This window comes from Thalassophryne amazonica, chromosome 9 (assembly GCF_902500255.1).
Source record: "Thalassophryne amazonica chromosome 9, fThaAma1.1, whole genome shotgun sequence".
Classification (NCBI taxonomy): Eukaryota; Metazoa; Chordata; class Actinopteri; order Batrachoidiformes; family Batrachoididae; genus Thalassophryne; species Thalassophryne amazonica.
Window position 1 is genome coordinate 73,379,217 of NC_047111.1, and position 20,637 is coordinate 73,399,853.

A 20,637-nucleotide genomic window follows, 5' to 3' on the forward strand; every position below is an offset into this window, starting at 1 on the left:
TTTCACTTAGTCATGAAACACACAAATTCAACTTTTCAACATAAGAGATTTTCTTTTACCTCCACCAGCTTAGAGAAGAGATACATGGATATAGTCGTGCTTTTGTAGAAGAACATTGACATACCAGCCAGGAAACCTTGGAACAAAGTACAGAAAGAGAGCACAAAGTCAATTTGAAAGCAGTTCAGCGAGAGCACAGAATTCAAATGGCAGCAGAACTTAAAACTATGCTGGCATGGTACAAAATATAAAATTTATGACTTTTGCACAGGCAGCTGGTAATACATTTTTCCTGTTGTTTTGGAGTTTACATATGGGCAAAGATCTTGTTCAAAAACCATTTGAATACACTCATGTGGTTAGAGACACAGGTGCATGGTTCTCACACATATGGATCATTTTCAGATTTATCAGTAGGGACCAGGGCTGTGAAATGAAAATTGTAAAATCCGAGGAAAATTTGCAGGGGGTCTGGGGGGGCGTAGCTGGGGTCTCAGGCTCCTTGGGGCCCCTGAAACCAAATCAATTTTTTATCTAATGATACAGCATCTCCTGGAAGAAGAAAAAAATCTCAAAATTAGTGTACATTTAAATGATCCAATATTCAACCTTTCATTTGAACTGTCAATGACAATGTTGAAATAACAGAATATGACATGGAAGTAGGACCTGGAAAGACTTTCCTTTTAATTGTAAACCAAATTATGCATTAACTCAGAAAAATTAAACTATATGAAATTCATGAAGACTGAAAAGACTGTTAAAGCATTTCAAAAAGCACAGCTAAAGCTTGTAGAATATTTTGAAAATCATGGTAAAAAATTAATAACATACCTTATTGTAAAAAAGCCACATATCCTTGCGTAAATTCCTGTAAATCCACTCAAAGCCACAGTGTCTTTTTCCCATGAAAAAAGTCTACATTAATAAAAACTCACATTCTTGTGCAAATTCATGTAAATCCATTCAAAGCCACAATCTTTTTTTTTTCCAATGAAATAAAGCCTAGATTAATGAAAGAAAAGTCACAATCTTTGTCTAAAATCGTGTTTGAACAGCACAATGTTTATTTTCCAGAGAGAAAAATTCTTACAGTGTTAAATGAGGGCACAGCTCGTTTTTCCCGTTTATCTTTCAGGTGTGTTTATAAAGTCAGCGACAATTCCACAAATTCTTGTCCTTATCAGACTTTTTCAAACCATCTTTCTTGCCATTTTCTCTCTGTGCTCTGTGACACAGACATGCTGCAAAATTGTTCTTTTAAAAACTTGAGAGCTCTAAAAATTTGCGATATCACACATGCTACATTTAAGCGTCACCGCAGCATCACCGCAGCAACTAACCAGTCCTGCTTTAGGCATCTATCCTCCACAAAGTTCCGTGAATCCGAGGAAACCAATTTGTATCTGTAACACACAGATCAGTGTCCACGGACTTATAAAATTTGCACGATGTCGTACAAAACAGAACGCTTTGCGATAGACATTTTAAAAACTCAATGATGATCACAATTACAGAGTTCAACACTAACACCTCCCCATGATGAAATCCGCAGAATTTTGCGGATCAGTGGAGTTTTCACAGCCCTAATTCTTACGACAACTGTCACTTTTTTTAAAGAACAAACTTGTGAAATGAGAATAATTTGAATGATGCTACAATATAATACTTTGATAGAAGACCTTTAATGAACAGTGTACTCATTCTTGTCCTACCAGCTATCAGTGCATGGAGTTCATCATCAAGGTCTCGTAACCAGCGCAGGAAGCAGCTGGTTCCCTGAGAAAGGTAAATATTTGAAACAAGTTACACAATGCGCTTGTCTGACCTTCAGTGCTAAGAAGGCAACAAATGTATGTCAGGTTATTAAGGTTGAAGAGAGTAATAGACGCAATCATATAGCAAATGTTGTACATGGGGGAAAAAAATGAATCCGCTCAAAAGAGGTGCAAAATGACATGCTAGTTTTGTGTTTCCATACAAGGGCTGCAACTACTGATTAATTTTCAAATAATCTATTGATTTTTTTTTTATTAATGTAATGATTTTTTTAATTAGTCTACTGATTATTTTGTGATTAGTCAATTATCCTTTAGTTGATTTACCAGTAATAATGGTAAGTTCTACCAATAACTTTCAACCTTGCATTCAAAAATTTGACATAAAAAGTACAAGGGGTGATTGACAAGTTTTTAGCCTGACCCTGGGTCAGGCAAAAAAAAAAAAAAAAAAAAAAAAAAAAAAAAAACTCAAAATGATTAATTGCTTACCAAAATAGCTAGCAATTAATAATAATAATCAATTAATCAGTGCATGTCTATTTTCGGGACTACGCTGTCTCCTTAGGCAATTTTAAATCTGAACAAACAAAGATCACATGTGGGGTTCCTCAAAGCTTCATTCTTGGGCCATTTATGTTCAATAGCTACATGTGCCCCCTAGCTCAGATTATGAAGTATTACAGCATCTCTTACCACACCTATGATAATGAGACCGAACTCTACATTACAATGTCCCCACATGATTTCAGTCCCTCAAGTCAGTTACACAGACTGCACAGAGCAGAGGATGCACAAACCCTGCACACACTGTTCCATTGATCTCACAGAGCAGAAAATACCAAACACACTAGATCTTGTCAGCACACCCTTGGTGCAATGATGTCACCCCTGCACACGGGGAGAAAATAGCTAAGTGTATCCAACAAACCAATCAGTGGATCAGTAGCCAGAATTTCCTCCCGCTCAATGCAGAAAAGGCAGAAGTCATTGTTTTTGGTCCCAAAAATGCAAAGCTCAAGTTCAATGATCACCTTGACCAAATGACACACACAAAAAAAAAAAAAAAAAACTACAAAATCAGACATTGCCATAGGTATTAAAGGCACTGCGCTGCGGTGGTTTGAATCATATTTATCTAATAGATTACAATTTGTTCATGTAAATGGGGAATCTTCTTCACAGACTAAGGTTAATTATGGAGTTCCACAAGGTTCTGTGCTAGGACCAATTTTATTCACTTTATACATGCTTCCCTTAGGCAGTATTATTAGACGGCATTGCTTAAATTTTCATTGTTACGCAGATGATACCCAGCTTTATCTATCCATGAAGCCAGAGGACACACACCAATTAGCTAAACTGCAGGATTGTCTTACAGACATAAAGACATGGATGACCTCTAATTTCCTGCTTTTAAACTCAGATAAAACTGAAGTTATTGTACTTGGCCCCACAAATCTTAGAAACATGGTGTCTAACCAGATCCTTACTCTGGATGGCATTACCCTGACCTCTAGTAATACTGTGAGAAATCTTGGAGTCATTTTTGATCAGGATATGTCATTCAAAGGGCATATTAAACAAATATGTAGGACTGCTTTTTTGTATTTACGCAATATCTCTAAAATTAGAAAGGTCTTGTCTCAGAGTGATGCTGAAAAACTAATTCATGCATTTATTTCCTCTAGGCTCGACTATTGTAATTCATTATTATCAGGTTGTCCTAAAAGTTCCCTGAAAAGCCTTCAGTTAATTCAAAATGCTGCAGCTAGAGTACTAACGGGGACTAGAAGGAGAGAGCATATCTCACCCATATTGGTCTCTCTTCATTGGCTTCCTGTTAATTCTAGAATAGAATTTAAAATTCTTCTTCTTACTTATAAGGTTTTGAATAATCAGGTCCCATCTTATCTTAGGGACCTCATAGTACCATATCACCCCAATAGAGCGCTTCGCTCTCAGACTGCAGGCTTACTTGTAGTTCCTAGGGTTTGTAAGAGTAGAATGGGAGGCAGAGCCTTCAGCTTTCAGGCTCCTCTCCTGTGGAACCAGCTCCCAATTCGGATCAGGGAGACAGACACCCTCTCTACTTTTAAGATTAGGCTTAAAACTTTCCTTTTTGCTAAAGCTTATAGTTAGGGCTGGATCAGGTGACCCTGAACCATCCCTTAGTTATGCTGCTATAGACTTAGACTGCTGGGGGGTTCCCATGATGCACTGAATGTTTCTTTCTCTTTTTGCTCTGTATGCACCACTCTGCATTTAATCATTAGTGATTGATCTCTGCTCCCCTCCACAGCATGTCTTTTTCCTGGTTCTCTCCCTCAGCCCCAACCAGTCCCAGCAGAAGACTGCCCCTCCCTGAGCCTGGTTCTGCTGGAGTTTTCTTCCTGTTAAAAGGGAGTTTTTCCTTCCCACTGTCGCCAAGTGCTTGCTCACAGGGGGTCGTTTTGACCGTTGGGGTTTTTACGTAATTATTGTATGGCCTTGCCTAACAATATAAAGCGCCTTGGGGCAACTGTTTGTTGTGATTTGGCGCTATATAAATAAAATTGATTGAATTGATTGATTGACATCTCAGTGTCGTTATGGACTCGCACCTGAATTTTAACAGCCACATAAAGGCTATTACTAAATCAACATATTACCATCTTAAAAATGTAGCAGGAATTAAGGAATTTCTGTCAAAATAAGACACTGAAAAACTTGGTCATGCATTTATTTTCAGTAGGTTTGATACTGTAACAGTGTCTTTGAATGAATGAATGAATGATTTTTATTCAGCACGAACGCACAGACAAAATCTCTCATTTACAAAACAAGTCAAGAGAAAACAAAAATTAAGACATATAGAACAAAACTCAAACAATTTACCAATTTTGTGCGGCTGAATGGGTGTGGGCAGAAGCAAAAGCTTATAAACGCCCATCCCGTACATCAATTTCTGTGTACAAACAAAAAATAAACACAAAAAACAATTACCAGTCAGCAATGTAACGCAGTGAAACATACAAAGTAATACAACAGACAAACAAACAAAAAAATAGCCACACAGTCAATTTACTTAATTACGCAAACTATAACAAGTTAATATATTATTTTTATACAGTCTTTTAAAACAAGCCAATGTACTGGATACTTTAATACAATCCAAACAGTCATTCCACACTCTAACACCCTTTACAGAAATGCAATGACTTTTAGCAGTAGTTTGAATCTTTCTTCTATCAAACACCAAAGATCCACGCAAATTATAACTGGACTCTCATTTTAAACAGCTCCTGGACATGATGAGGCAAGAGTCCATTTTTAACTTTATACATTATCTGTATTGTAAAATAATCAACCAAGTCGTAAAATTTCAAAAACTGAAGACGAACAAACAGTGAATTTGTTGGTTCACGATATGGTTTTTTACTTATCACTCTTATAGCTTTTTTGTAACAGAAATATTGGATTAGTATTTGTTTTATATGTATTTCCCCAAACCTCAGTGCAATAAGTCATATAAGGGACAAGTAATGAGTGATACAATGAAACCAACAGATGGGGGAGAAAGTACTGTACTTTGTATAAGATAGCAATAAATTTTGATATTTTGGACTCAATATGTTTTATATGAGTTTTCCAACTAAGCTTGTCATCAACAAAACTCCAAGAACTTTAGTTTGAGATACAATTTCAATTTCAATACCATTCAACAACAATTTACTGCTTAAATTTCTAGGCTTATTTCCAAATATAATGCACTTATTTTTACTGAAATGAAGTGATAATTTATTAGAGTCAAACCAGTATTTAAATTTTTGCAGTTCCCTCTCCACCAAGTCCAAGAGCTGTCTCAAATCATCTCCACTACCAATCACAGTTGTATCATCAGCAAACAAAATACAACTCAAAGACTTAGAAACCAAACCTATATCATTAATATACAGCAAAAACAATAATGGCCTGAGAAGAGACCCCTGGGGCACTCCACATGTAATCCTCAAAAATTCTGATTTTATCACACCAAGGTGAACACACTGATATCTATTATGTAAATAACTAGCTATCCAGTTAAAGGCCAGTCCTCTAATACCATACATCTGTAATTTTTCCAATAATACGGTATGATCAATCCTATCAAATGCTTTCTGTAAATCCAAAAAAAACCCAACAGTGTATTGCTTCTTCTCTATTGCATTTGTAACTTGTTCCACAAAATCTATTAAAGCCAAAGGAGTTGTTTGATTTTTTTCTGAAACCATACTGCTGTTCGTTAAGTATATGATGTTTTTTCTATAAAATTGTTCAACCTCTTTACAAATATTTTTTCCAGAATTTTAGAAAATTGTGGTAACAAAGAGACTGGCCTTTAATTTGAAAAAACGTGTTTATTGCCAGATTTAAACAATGGTATCACCTTAGCAATTTTCATTCTGGAGGGAAATTTCCCAGTCATAAGTGACAGGATACAAATATATGTTAAGAGTTTGATAATACAGTCAATAATGTTCTTAATCAAAACCATATCAAAGCTATCAATGTCAGTGGATTTTTTTTTCCCCTTAATTTTATGAACTATGTTAAAAATTTCTTTTTCATCCGTTTCTCTAATAACAGTGAATCCTGAATTTTATTTTTTATTTTTATTACAATTGAATTTGATAAATTTTTACCAACATTAACAAAATAATCATTAAGATAATCAGCAATAATTTTATTTCCTTTTACAATTTTATCAGAGTCTATATAAACGTAAGATAATCTTTAACAACTTTTTTCTTTTTAATGATTTCGCCCAAGAGCTTCCAGGTTCCCCTAATGTTAGTTTTAGTTTTCTCCAACAAATCGCAGTAATACTGCTTCTTACACAATCGCATAATGTTTGTTAATTTATTTTTATATGTCTTATATTTCCTATCAGCTTAATTAGTTCTAATTTTTAAAAACTGCTTATACAATAATTTTTTCTTTTTACATGCATTCAGGAGTCCCTTTGTTACCCAAGGTTTATCAGTCCTTTGCGTATCTCCGGTTTTAGGCACCCACGGACAATGTTTATCATACAGATTAGATACAATAGAAATAAATGATTCATATGATTCATCAACATAATCACAATAAATTTCACACCAATTTTGGAGCAATAAATCCCTTCTGAGGTACTCAATATTAATATTAGTTATTTTCCTAATAAAATGTACAGTTTTTGTTTGGTGCATGCTGTCCACTGATGATTGAAAGGCTACAAAAACTGACAAGTGATCATTGACATCGGAAATAAGTATTCCACCTGTTATATATTGGTGATTTGAATTTTGGCTCTCTGTTGGGACTGTTTACACTGAGACTGCTACCTGCTGCTTTGGACTTGAATTAACAGTCTTTTTCAAGACTTTTTTACTTTTTTACTGTGCTCCAACGCCTAAGGAAGACCTCTAACGGTCGAAACATCGCGACGGAGCACTTTTATCAGCTAACTTTCATCAGCGTTGGCAAGCTAACTAGCTTGCTAACGCTTTCGTTTTTATTTTTTTTTATTTTTCTCTTTTAGCACTGTTGTCGTGCGTTGCCTGTGCTGCTTCATGGCCTGTTTGGTGCCTTGATTGGGGCACTCCTTCTGCTGAATCACCTTTAAATTATTTACACATTATTCACTTTGTGTGTTTTTAGGAATCCGCTAGGTTGCGTAGCTACTAGCTCTTAGCCGATTTAGCATGGCGGCTTCTCCTGTCTCTCCCGCACTTTTCTGCTCTGGATGTGAAATGTTTAGTTATTCCTCGGCCTCCTTTAGCAGTAACGGTACTTGTAATAAGTGCAGCTTATTCGTAGCTTTGGAGGCCAGGCTGGGCGAATTGGAGACTCGGCTCCGCACCGTGGAAAATTCTACAGCTAGCCAGGCCCCTGTAGTCGGTGCGGACCAAGGTAGCTTAGCCGCCGCTAGTTCCCCCCTGGCAGATCCCGGGCAGTCGGGAAAGCAGGCTGACTGGGTGACTGTGAGGAGGAAGCGTAGCCCTAAACAGAAGCCCCGTGTACACCGTCAACCCGTTCACATCTCTAACCGTTTTTCCCCACTCGACGATACACTCGCCGAGGATCAAACTCTGGTTATTGGCGACTCTGTTTTGAGAAATGTGAAGTTAGCGACACCAGCAACCATTGTCAATTGTCTTCCGGGGGCCAGAGCAGGTGACATCGAAGGACATTTGAAATTGCTGGCTAAGGCTAAGCGTATATTTGGTAAGATTGTAATTCACGTCGGCAGCAATGACACTCGGTTACGCCAATTGGAGGTCACTAAAATTAACATTAAATCGGTGTGTAACTTTGCAAAAACAATGTCGGACTCTGTTGTTTTCTCTGGGCCCCTCCCCAATCAGACCGGGAGTGACATGTTTAGCCGCATGTTCTCCTTGAATTGCTGGCTGTCTGAGTGGTGTCCAAAAAATGAGGTGGGCTTCATTGATAATTGGCAAAGCTTCTGGGGAAAACCTGGTCTTGTTAGGAGAGACGGCATCCATCCCACTTTAGATGGAGCAGTTCTCATTTCTAGAAATCTGGCCAATTTTCTTGGATCCTCCAAACTGTGACTGTCCAGCGTTGGGACCAGGAGGCAGAGCTGTGGTCTTATACACCTCTCTGCAGCTTCTCTCCCCCTGCCATCCCCTCATTACCCCATCCCCGTAGAGACGGTGCCTGCTCCCAGACTACCAATAACCAGCAAAAATCTATTTAAGCATAAAAATTCAAAAAGAAAAAATAATATAGCACCTTCAATTGCACCACAGACTAAAACAGTTAAATGTGGTCTATTAAACATTAGGTCTCTCTCTTCTAAGTCCCTGTGGGTAAATGATATAATAATTGATCAACGTATTGATTTATTCTGCCTAACAGAAACCTGGTTACAGCAGGATGAATATGTTAGTTTAAATGAGTCAACACCCCCGAGTCACACTAACTGTCAGAATGCTCGTAGCACAGGCCGGGGCGGAGGATTAGCAGCAATCTTCCATTCCAGCTTATTAATTAATCAAAAACCTAGACAGAGCTTTAATTCATTTGAAAGCTTGTCTCTTAGTCTTGTCCATCCAAATTGGAAGTCCCAAAAACCAGTTTTATTTGTTATTATCTATCGTCCACCTGGTCGTTACTGTGAGTTTCTCTGTGAATTTTCAGACCTTTTGTCTGACTTAGTGCTTAGCTCAGATAAGATAATTATAGTGGGCGATTTTAATATCCACACAGATGCTGAGAATGACAGCCTCAACACTGCATTTAATCTATTATTAGACTCTATCGGCTTTGCTCAAAAAGTAAATGAGTCCACCCACCACTTTAATCATATCTTAGATCTTGTTCTGACTTATGGTATGGAAATAGAAGATTTAACAGTATTCCCTGAAAACTCCCTTCTGTCTGATCATTTTTTAATAACATTTACATTTACCCTGATGGACTACCCTGCAGTGGGGAATAAGTTTCATTACACTAGAAGTCTTTCAGAAAGCGCTGTAACTAGGTTTAAGGATATGATTCCTTCGTTATGTTCTCTAATGTCATATACCAACACAGAGCAGAGTAGCTACCTAAACTCTGTAAGGGAGTTAGAGTATCTCGTCAATAGTTTTACATCCTCTTTGAAGACAACTTTGGATGCTGTAGCTCCTCTGAAAAAGAGAGCTTTAAATCAGAAGTGTCTGACTCCGTGGTATAACTCACAAACTCGTAGCTTAAAGCAGATAACCCGTAAGTTGGAGAGGAAATGGCGTCTCACTAACTTAGAAGATCTTCACTTAGCCTGGAAAAAGAGTTTGTTGCTCTATAAAAAAGCCCTCCGTAAAGTTAGGACATCTTTCTACTCATCACTAATTGAAGAAAATAAGAATAACCTCAGGTTTCTTTTCAGCACTGTAGCTAGGCTGACAAAGAGTCAGAGCTCTATTGAGCTGAGTATTCCATTAACTTTAACTAGTAATGACTTCATGACTTTCTTTGCTAACAAAATTTTGACTATTAGAGAAAAAATTACTCATAACCATCCCAAAGATGTATCGTTATCTTTGGCTGCTTTCAGTGATGCCGGTATTTGGTTAGACTCTTTCTCTCCGGTTGTTCTGTCTGAGTTATTTTCATTGGTTGCTTCGTCCAAACCATCGGCATGTTTATTGGACCCCATTCCTGCCAGGCTGCTCAAGGAAGTCCTACCATTATTTAATGCTTCAATCTTAAATATGATCAATCTATCTTTGTTAGTTGGTTATGTACCACAGGCCTTTAAGGTGGCAGTAATTAAACCATTACTTAAAAAGCCATCACTTGACCCAGCTATCTTAGCTAATTATAGGCCAATTTCCAACCTTCCTTTTCTCTCAAAGATTCTTGAGAGGGTAGTTGTAAAACAGTTAACTGATCACCTGCAGAGGAATGGTCTATTTGAAGAGTTTCAGTCAGGTTTTAGAATTCATCATAGTACAGAAACAGCATTAGTGAAGGTTACAAATGATCTTCTTATGGCTTCGGACAGTGGACTTATCTCTGTGCTTGTTCTGTTGGACCTCAGTGCTGCTTTTGATACTGTTGACCATAAAATTTTATTACAGAGATTAGAGCATGTCATAGGTATTAAAGGCACTGTGCTGCGGTGGTTTGAATCATATTTGTCTAATAGATTACAGTTTGTTCATGTAAATGGGGAATCTTCTTCACAGACTAAAGTTAATTATGGAGTTCCACAAGGTTCTGTGCTAGGACCAATTTTATTCACTTTATACATGCTTCCCTTAGGCAGTATTATTAGACGGTATTGCTTAAATTTTCATTGTTACGCAGATGATACCCAGCTTTATCTATCCATGAAGCCAGAGGATACACACCAATTAGCTAAACTGCAGGATTGTCTTACAGACATAAAGACATGGATGACCTCTAATTTCCTGCTTTTAAACTCAGATAAAACTGAAGTTATTGTACTTGGCCCCACAAATCTTAGAAGCATGGTGTCTAACCAGATCGTTACTCTGGATGGCATTTCCCTGATCTCTAGTAATACTGTGAGAAATCTTGGAGTCATTTTTGATCAGGATATGTCATTCAAAGCGCATATTAAACAAATATGTAGGACTGCCTTTTTGCATTTACGCAATATCTCTAAAATCAGAAAGGTCTTGTCTCAGAGTGATGCTGAAAAACTAATTCATGCATTTATTTCCTCTAGGCTGGACTATTGTAATTCATTATTATCAGGTTGTCCTAAAAGTTCCCTAAAAAGCCTTCAGTTGGTTCAGAATGCTGCAGCTAGAGTACTGACGGGGACTAGCAGGAGAGAGCATATCTCACCCGTGTTGGCCTCTCTTCATTGGCTTCCTGTTAATTCTAGAATAGAATTTAAAATTATTCTTCTTGCTTATAAGGTTTTGAATAATCAGGTCCCATCTTATCTTAGGGACCTCGTAGTACCATATTACCCCATTAGAGCGCTTCGCTCTCAGACTGCGGGCTTACTTGTAGTTCCTAGGGTTTGTAAGAGTAGAATGGGAGGCAGAGCCTTCAGCTTTCAGGCTCCTCTCCTGTGGAACCAGCTCCCAATTCAGATCAGGGAGACAGATACCCTCTCTACTTAGGCTTAAAACTTTCCTTTTCGCTAAGGCTTATAGTTAGGGCTGGATCGGGTGACCCTGTACCATCCCTTGGTTATGCCTCTTTAGACGTAGATTGTGGGGGGGTTCCCATGATGCACTGTTTCTTTCTCTTTTTGCTCCGTATGCATCACTCTGCATTTAATCATTAGTGATCGATCTCTGCCCCCCTTCAAGGCATGTCTTTTTCCTGGTTTTTTCCCTCAGCCCCAACCAGTCTCAGCAGAAGACTGCCCCTCCCTGAGCCTGGTTCTGCTGGAGGTTTCTTCCTGTTAAAAGGGAGTTTTTCCTTCCCACTGTTGCCAAGTGCTTGCTCATAGGGGGTCGTTTTGACCGTTGGGGTTTTTCATAATTATTGTATGGCCTTGCCTTACAATATGGAGCGCCTTGGGGCAACTGTTTGTTGTGATTTGGCGCTATATAAGAAAAAAGTTGATTGATTGATTGATTATATTCCCTACAATGGCATCTGTTAATATGTTGTCAATGAGTGTTGATGTGCTCCTAGTTATACTGGTTGGATGTGTGATCACAGGATACAGACCTATACAAAACATAGAGTTTAGAAATTCAGTTATTTGTAATTGACCATAAGGGTTAAAAAAAAAAAAAAAAATCAATATTGAAATCTCCACAGACAAACAAAAGCTTGTTATTATTGATTGTGTTGTACATATCAGTCAGTCTATCCACAAAAGTATTGATATCTGATCCTGGAGCTCTATAAATGTAGCTTATAATTATATTTTTTGATTTTTTACATTTAAAGTGCTGTTTATCAAAAAAAAAAAAAAATCAATCATGCACCTGCAGCTCATTCAGAATGCTCTTGCCAGAGTCCAGACTAACATCAGGAAAATAGACTATATCACACTTAGATCACTGCACTGGCACCCTGTGTATAAAAGGATCGACTTTAAAATCCTGTTACTGGTCTATAAGTCACTAAATGGTCTTGGGCGTAAATATATCTCAGATCTACTCGTGGGGTATGAAGCATTCAGACCCCTCAGGTCATCAGGAACAGGTCTGCTTAGTGTTCCCAGGGTTAGAACCAAACAGGGTGAACCATATTTTAGCGTTTATGCTTCTCACCTGTGGAACAAACTCCCGGAAACCCTGAGGAGTGGACAGTCAACTCATTTAAATAACGGCTGAAAACACTGTTTACTGCAGCTGTCTCATAAAGCTTATTTTAATTACTCTAACTTTTAGTTATTTTAATCTGAGTGTTGTTCTGTTTGTATTTTTCTATCTGTGGAAAGCACTTTGAATTGCCTTGTGCATGAATGTACAATACAAATCAACATGCCTTGCTTTGCCTTTAAGCAGAAAAAAAACTGCTGTTTGCCACTCCCCAAAGGAAGGGCAGAATTCAATTCAATTTCAATCAATTTTTTTTTTTATATAGCGCCAAATCACAACAAACAGTTGCCCCAAGGCGCTTTATATTGTAAGGCAAGGCCATACAATAATGATGTAAAACCCCAACGGTCAAAACGACCCCCTGTGAGCAAGCACTTGGCTACAGTGGGAAGGAAAAACTCCCTTTTAACAGGAAGAAACCTCCAGCAGAACCAGGCTCAGGGAGGGGCAGTCTTCTGCTGGGACTGGTTGGGGCTGAGGGAGAGAACCAGGAAAAAGACATGCTGTGGAGGGGAGCAGAGATCGATCACTAATGATTAAATGCAGAGTGGTGCATACAGAGCAAAAAGAGAAAGAAACAGTGCATCATGGGAACCCCCCAGCAGTCTACGTCTATAGCAGCATAACTAAGGGATGGTTCAGGGTCACCTGATCCAGCCCTAACTATAAGCTTTAGCAAAAAGGAAAGTTTTAAGCCTAATCTTAAAAGTAGAGAGGGTGTCTGTCTCCCTGATCTGAATTGGGAGCTGGTTCCACAGGAGAGGAGCCTGAAAGCTGAAGGCTCTGCCTCCCATTCTACTCTTACAAACCCTAGGAACTACAAGTAAGCCTGCAGTCTGAGAGCGAAGCGCTCTATTGGGGTGATATGGTACTACGAGGTCCCTAAGATAAGATGGGACCTGATTATTCAAAACCTTATAAGTAAGAAGAAGAATTTTAAATTCTATTCTAGAATTAACAGGAAGCCAATGAAGAGAGGCCAATATGGGTGAGATATGCTCTCTCCTTCTAGTCCCCGTCAGCACTCTAGCTGCAGCATTTTTAATTAACTGAAGGCTTTTTAGGGAACTTTTAGGACAACCTGATAATAATGAATTACAATAGTCCAGCCTAGAGGAAATAAATGCATGAATTAGTTTTTCAGCATCACTCTGAGACAAGACCTTTCTGATTTTAGAGATATTGCGTAAATGCAAAAAAGCAGTCCTACATATTTGTTTAATATGCGCTTTGAATGACATATCCTGATCAAAAATGACTCCAAGATTTCTCACAGTATTACTAGAGGTCAGGGTAATGCCATCCAGAGTAAGGATCTGGTTAGACACCATGTTTCTAAGATTTGTGGGGCCAAGAACAATAACTTCAGTTTTATCTGAGTTTAAAAGCAGGAAATTAGAGGTCATCCATGTCTTTATGTCTGTAAGACAATCCTGCAGTTTAGCTAATTGGTGTGTGTCCTCTGGCTTCATGGATAGATAAAGCTGGGTATCATCTGCGTAACAATGAAAATTTAAGCAATACCGTCTAATAATACTGCCTAAGGGAAGCATATATAAAGTGAATAAAATTGGTCCTAGCACAGAACCTTGTGGAACTCCATAATTAACTTTAGTCTGTGAAGAAGATTCCCCATTTACATGAACAAATTGTAATCTATTAGACAAATATGATTCAAACCACCGCAGCGCAGTGCCTTTAATACCTATGGCATGCTCTAATCTCTGTAATAAAATTTTATGGTCAACAGTATCAAAAGCAGCACTGAGGTCTAACAGAACAAGCACAGAGATGAGTCCACTGTCCGAGGCCATAAGAAGATCATTTGTAACCTTCACTAATGCTGTTTCTGTACTATGATGAATTCTAAAACCTGACTGAAACTCTTCAAATAGACCATTCCTCTGCAGATGATCAGTTAGCTGTTTTACAACTACCCTTTCAAGAATTTTTGAGAGAAAAGGAAGGTTGGAGATTGGCCTATAATTAGCTAAGATAGCTGGGTCAAGTGATGGCTTTTTAAGTAATGGTTTAATTACTGCCACCTTAAAAGCCTGTGGTACATAGCCAACTAACAAAGATAGATTGATCATATTTAAGATCGAAGCATTAAATAATGGTAGGGCTTCCTTGAGCAGCCTGGTAGGAATGGGGTCTAATAAACATGTTGATGGTTTGGATGAAGTAACTAATGAAAATAACTCAGACAGAACAATCGGAGAGAAAGAGTCTAACCAAATACCGGCATCACTGAAAGCAGCCAAAGATAACGATACGTCTTTGGGATGGTTATGAGTAATTTTTTCTCTAATAGTTAAAATTTTGTTAGCAAAGAAAGTCATGAACTCATTACTAGTTAAAGATAATGGAATACTCAGCTCAATAGAGCTCTGACTCTTTGTCAGCCTGGCTACAGTGCTGAAAAGAAACCTGGGGTTGTTCTTATTTTCTTCAATTAGTGATGAGTAGAAAGATGTCCTAGCTTTACGGAGGGCTTTTTTATAGAGCAACAGACTCTTTTTCCAAGCTAAGTGAAGATCTTCTAAATTAGTGAGACGCCATTTCCTCTCCAACTTACGGGTTATCTGCTTTAAGCTACGAGTTTGAGAGTTATACCATGGAGTCAGACACTTCTGATTTAAAGCTCTCTTTTTCAGAGGAGCTACAGCATCCAAAGTTGTCTTCAATGAGGATGTAAAACTATTGACGAGATACTCTATCTCCCTTACAGAGTTTAGGTAGCTACTCTGCACTGTGTTGTTATATGGCATTAGAGAACATAAAGAAGGAATCATATCCTTAAACCTAGTTACAGCGCTTTCTGAAAGACTTCTAGTGTAATGAAACTTATTCCCCACTGCTGGGTAGTCCATCAGAGTAAATGTAAATGTTATTAAAAAATGATCAGACAGAAGGGAGTTTTCAGGGAATACTGTTAAGTCTTCTATTTCCATACCATAAGTCAGAACAAGATCTAAGATATGATTAAAGTGGTGGGTGGACTCATTTACTTTTTGAGCAAAGCCAATAGAGTCTAATAATAGATTAAATGCAGTGTTGAGGCTGTCATTCTCAGCATCTGTGTGGATGTTAAAATTGCCCACTATAATTATCTTATCTGAGCTAAGCACTAAGTCAGACAAAAGGTCTGAAAATTCACAGAGAAACTCACAGTAACGACCAGGTGGACGATAGATAATAATAAAACTGGTTTTTGGGACTTCCAATTTGGATGGACAAGACTAAGAGACAAGCTTTCAAATGAATTAAAGCTCTGTCTGGGTTTTTGATTAATTAATAAGCTGGAATGGAAGATTGCTGCTAATCCACCGCCCCGGCCCGTGCTACGAGCATTCTGACAGTTAGTGTGACTCGGGGGTGTTGACTCATTTAAACTAACATATTCATCCTGCTGTAACCAGGTTTCTGTAAGGCAGAATAAATCAATATGTTGATCAATTATTATATCATTTACCAACAGGGACTTAGAAGAGAGAGACCTAATGTTTAATAGACCACATTTAACTGTTTTAGTCTGTGGTGCAGTAGAAGGTGCTATATTATTTTTTCTTTTTGAATTTTTATGCTTAAATAGATTTTTGCTGGTTATTGGTAGTCTGGGAGCAGGCACCGTCTCTACGGGGATGGGGTAATGAGGGGATGGCAGGGGGAGAGAAGCTGCAGAGAGGTGTGTAAGACTACAACTCTGCTTCCTGGTCCCAACCCTGGATAGTCACGGTTTGGAGGATTTAAGAAAATTAGCCAGATTTCTAGAAATGAGAGCTGCTCCATCCAAAGTGGGATGGATGCCGTCTCTCCTAACAAGACCAGGTTTTCCCCAGAAGCTTTGCCAATTATCTATGAAGCCCACCTCATTTTTTGGACACCACTCAGACAGCCAGCAATTCAAGGAGAACATGCGGCTAAACATGTCACCTCCGGTCTGATTGGGGAGGGGCCCAGAGAAAACTACAGAGTCCGACATTGTTTTTGCAAAGTTACACACCGATTTAATGTTAATTTTAGTGACCTCCGATTGGCGTAACCGGGTGTCATTACTGCCGACGTGAATTACAATCTTACCAAATTTACGCTTAGCCTTAACCAGCAGTTTCAAATTTCCTTCAATGTCGCCTGCTCTGGCCCCCGGAAGACAACTGACTATGGTTGCTGGTGTCGCTAACTTCACATTTCTCAAAACAGAGTCGCCAATAACCAGAGTTTGATCCTCGGCGGGTGTGTCGTCAAGTGGGGAAAAACGGTTAGAGATGTGAACGGGTTGGCGGTGTACACGGGGCTTCTGTTTAGGGCTACGCTTCCTCCTCACAGTCACCCAGTCAGCCTGCTTTCCCGGCTGCTCGGGATCTGCCAGGGGGGAACTAACGGCGGCTAAGCTACCTTGGTCCGCACCGACTACAGGGGCCTGGCTAGCTGTAGAATTTTCCACGGTGCGGAGCCGAGTCTCCAATTCGCCCAGCCTGGCCTCCAAAGCTACGAATAAGCTACACTTATTACAAGTACCGTTACTGCTAAAGGAGGCCGAGGAATAACTAAACATTTCACACCCAGAGCAGAAAAGTGCGGGAGAGACAGGAGAAGCCGCCATGCTAAATCGGCTAAGAGCTAGTAGCTACGCTAAGCTAGCGGATTCCTAAAAACACGCAAAGTGAATAATGTGTAAATAATTTAGAGGTGATTCAGCAGAATGAGTGCTTTAGTTAAGGCACGTAAAGATTACACTGGGAAACAAATCGTAATCTAGATAACTAGATCAATCTAACTGCGCAGATTAAACAGCTAACAGATACAGAAAAACACCGCTGTGCTCCGGAACAGGAAGTGATACAATACCGCAGTGAGAGCCAACCACCAGTAGAGGCAAGCAAGTTATCTGAAGCCTTGTAATGGCCACTGGCGAAACAGTGCATCACTCTCCCACGAGATGTGTGAGTATGTCACAAAGTGCAAACACGAGTTCAGACACAAAGTTCTGTGACACACTGAAAAAAATTTTAAATGAGCAGTGTTCAGCCTAAATTTTGCAAATAGCAACATACTTTCTATATGCACAGAAATAGAATTGTGGGACTTTGAGCATATCCAACACAAAATCTCAATCATACTTAACTGGTAAATAAGAGATACCAGTACATTTTTTGCACAGTGACCCCTGTCATATTGTAAAGAGGTTATAGAAAAACCATGAGACTGACACAAACCTTGTAAATGCTGACGAAAGAGCCAAGGAAGGCACCCAGCTGGAAGTTCTCTTTATTATAGAAGAGTGAGGGCAGCAGTGATGGTTTGGAGAACATCTGCCTGAAAGCTGATGGAACTTTAAGACAACACTGAATCATGTAGCCCACGCTGAACATCCTGACAAAGCCCTGGACAATAAAAGGAAGCCAAACCTTTGTGACATCATGAAACTAACACACAGTCCAATATGCATTAATCTGTGTTATACAACATAACCATGTTACTGTTCAAATAAATAAATGCAGTCCGTTTATCAGTACCACACAGTAGCAGTAACATGAGTGAGAAAGGCTCTTACTTTAATGCAGTAGGCTATGCAGTTGTCCTCGTAATGTTTACAACATCTGTGTCTGGGACCAAACTTGCATCTGATTTAAAGTAAAAAATAAGAATTCAACACCTGGTACATTACAACACCCTTATGACTGTCTGCATCTCTTTAAAGAGGCTTGTTCTCTCACACTGATTCCAGCAGTTTCTTGGTGAAATCAATCAGTCTTTTCCTCCTAGAGACCTGCAACTCCTGGCTTTCTACAGCTGTGGTCCTTGCATGGACCTGTGGGTACTCCTGCTCTGTCACAGCAGAGTGAGTGGGTATCTCCTCCTTCCCAATGACAAACCTGGAACACAGAGTTCACATGTGCTTTGTGAGCTGTCTCAAAATGTAGTCACAAATCTGCTGCAGACTTTTGCATCAACAGCAACATCTTACTTTAGTCCAGAGAATGTGAAGCCTTTGAGCCCATCCTTACACCTGTCATATAAAATCCAAAATTTGTGTGAAGTCAAACTTTAAATAGCCACTTTTAACATTTGAAGGGCAAAAATAAGAATTACTGAATACTGACCGAAAAAAGAACATGAAGAGTGATGCAGTTATACAGAACAAGAACACCTACAGGGAGTCAGAGACGCGCGTCACTGTGTAGCCCCGATGCAGTGTTGTGTTATAACTGATCTTTCACATTCACAACTACATTCCTGTCTTCATACCTCGCCATGTTTGATGGGTTTGAGAAAGCCTCGGGTCACTCCCATTCGGAACAGTGTCTCAGTGGCCTGATAACAAGATAACATTGTGTGAATTATCTGGGGTTTATTTCTAAGCAAAAACAAAAAAAGGTGTTGTGAATGCAGCATTTATTACCAGGTTTGTCATGTATATCGTCAGCAGCCCTCTCCTAGGAGTGTGATCAAAGAGGACATATAAAATGTCAGCGTACAGAGCATCAGCATATACAAGGCCATGCTACACACTTTAGGTGCACACAATAGCGATAATGGAATCCTGGCTTACGGATAACGACGAGGACACAAATTTGGCACTGGATAACTTCAGGGAACCCCTTTGTCTCGATCGTGACGTAGATGTGACTGGCAAATCACAGGGGGGAGGAGTGTGTCTTTACGTCAATGAGCGCTGGTGTAAGAATGTCATTGTGAGAGACAAACACTGCACTGAAGATGGAGAGCTTTAGCGGTATCCTTACACCCACCATATTTACCCTGAGAATTTCCACAAATATTTGTTATTGTGGCGTATGTGCATCCCAAAGCAAAAGTCGACAGAGCGTCTGAGATTATTCTTAATGTGACTCAAAAGATGCAGTCTAGAAGTCCAGATGCGCCCATCTTTGTTCTTGGTGATTTTAACCAATGCTCTCTGAAACATGTTCTGAGGAACTTTTATCAGAATGTCACATGCGCAACTTGGCAAAATAAAATCTTGGACATGTGTTATGGTTCGGTTAAAGGAGCGTATAGGTCCTACTCTCTCCCACCTTTGGGGAGTTCTGACCACAACTGCGTGCAGCTCATCCCAATGTATCACTCTGTTTTGAGGAAGGGCAGAGCTTTGACCAGGCAGTCCAAGCTGTGGACGGAGGATGCTGTTATGGGCCTTCAAGGCTGCTTTGAAAGCACTGACTGTGATATTTTTAAAGAAAGCTCATCTGATATTGATGAGCTGACTGATGTTATCAGCAGCTATGTAACCTTCTGTGAAGATCTTTTGATTCCTAAAAAGACTGTTAAACTATATCCGAACAGTAAACCTTGGTTTTCAAGATCTGTAAGAATTTTAATCAACAGGAAAATGAAAGCCTTTCGTGAGGGAAATCGGGAAGAGGTGCTAAAGCTTCAAAGGGAGATTAAAACTGAGATCAGGAAGGCTAAAGGTGCAAGATTTTAATTCTTTTTACTTGAGATTTGAGTCTCTGGATTTTAATCATGAAATTAGTAAATGGAAAAATGACTTGTTATGACCAGGTTCTCCTCCTTTTAATGAACAGGCTGTGGTTACTTGTTTAAGAAGAACCAAGGCCAAAAAAAAGTCTGTGGCCAGACAATATCTGCGGCCGTTTATTATCCTCTTGTGCAGAACAACTAGGCCCAGTCTTTTTTGATATATTTCAAATGTCAGTCAATGAACAGAGGGTTCCTAATGTTTGGAAACAAAGCAAAATAATCCCTGTGGCCAAAACCAAATCCCCCAAGGTCTTCAATGATTTTAGACCTGTAGCTCTTACTTCATTAGTAATGAAGTCTTTTGAAAAACTGATGAAGAATGAACTTCTTTCCCAAGTGGAGCATTTACTCAATCCTCTTCAGTTTGCTTATAGGGCTGGTCGAGGTGTGGAGGATGCTACTGCCACCCTCTTAAATTTGGTCCTGAAGCATTTACAAAGTCCTAAGGCATATGCACGTCTTCTTTTTTAGACGTTTCTTCTGCTTTTAACACTATCCAACCACATATTTTAATAAATAAGCTTGTTAAGGATTTTAAACTGGATTTTACTATGGCAGGTTGGATTTTGAACTTTTTAAGA

General features: G+C 39.1%; 1 protein-coding gene across 1 annotated transcript in view; it reads right to left on the reverse strand.

The window, feature by feature from the left end:
* tmem135 (transmembrane protein 135) overlaps positions 1 to 20,637 on the reverse strand; it is a 57,822-nt gene that overhangs the window by 15,085 nt on the left and 22,100 nt on the right. Inside the window, exons 4-12 of the mRNA XM_034178360.1 lie at positions 18,957 to 18,990; positions 18,803 to 18,868; positions 18,658 to 18,704; positions 18,522 to 18,563; positions 18,271 to 18,429; positions 18,108 to 18,177; positions 17,770 to 17,937; positions 1,716 to 1,779; positions 60 to 136 (exon numbers count right to left, since the gene is read on the reverse strand). Coding sequence (XP_034034251.1) covers positions 60 to 136; positions 1,716 to 1,779; positions 17,770 to 17,937; positions 18,108 to 18,177; positions 18,271 to 18,429; positions 18,522 to 18,563; positions 18,658 to 18,704; positions 18,803 to 18,868; positions 18,957 to 18,990 — 727 coding nt within the window. The remainder of the gene's footprint in view (positions 1 to 59; positions 137 to 1,715; positions 1,780 to 17,769; positions 17,938 to 18,107; positions 18,178 to 18,270; positions 18,430 to 18,521; positions 18,564 to 18,657; positions 18,705 to 18,802; positions 18,869 to 18,956; positions 18,991 to 20,637) is intronic.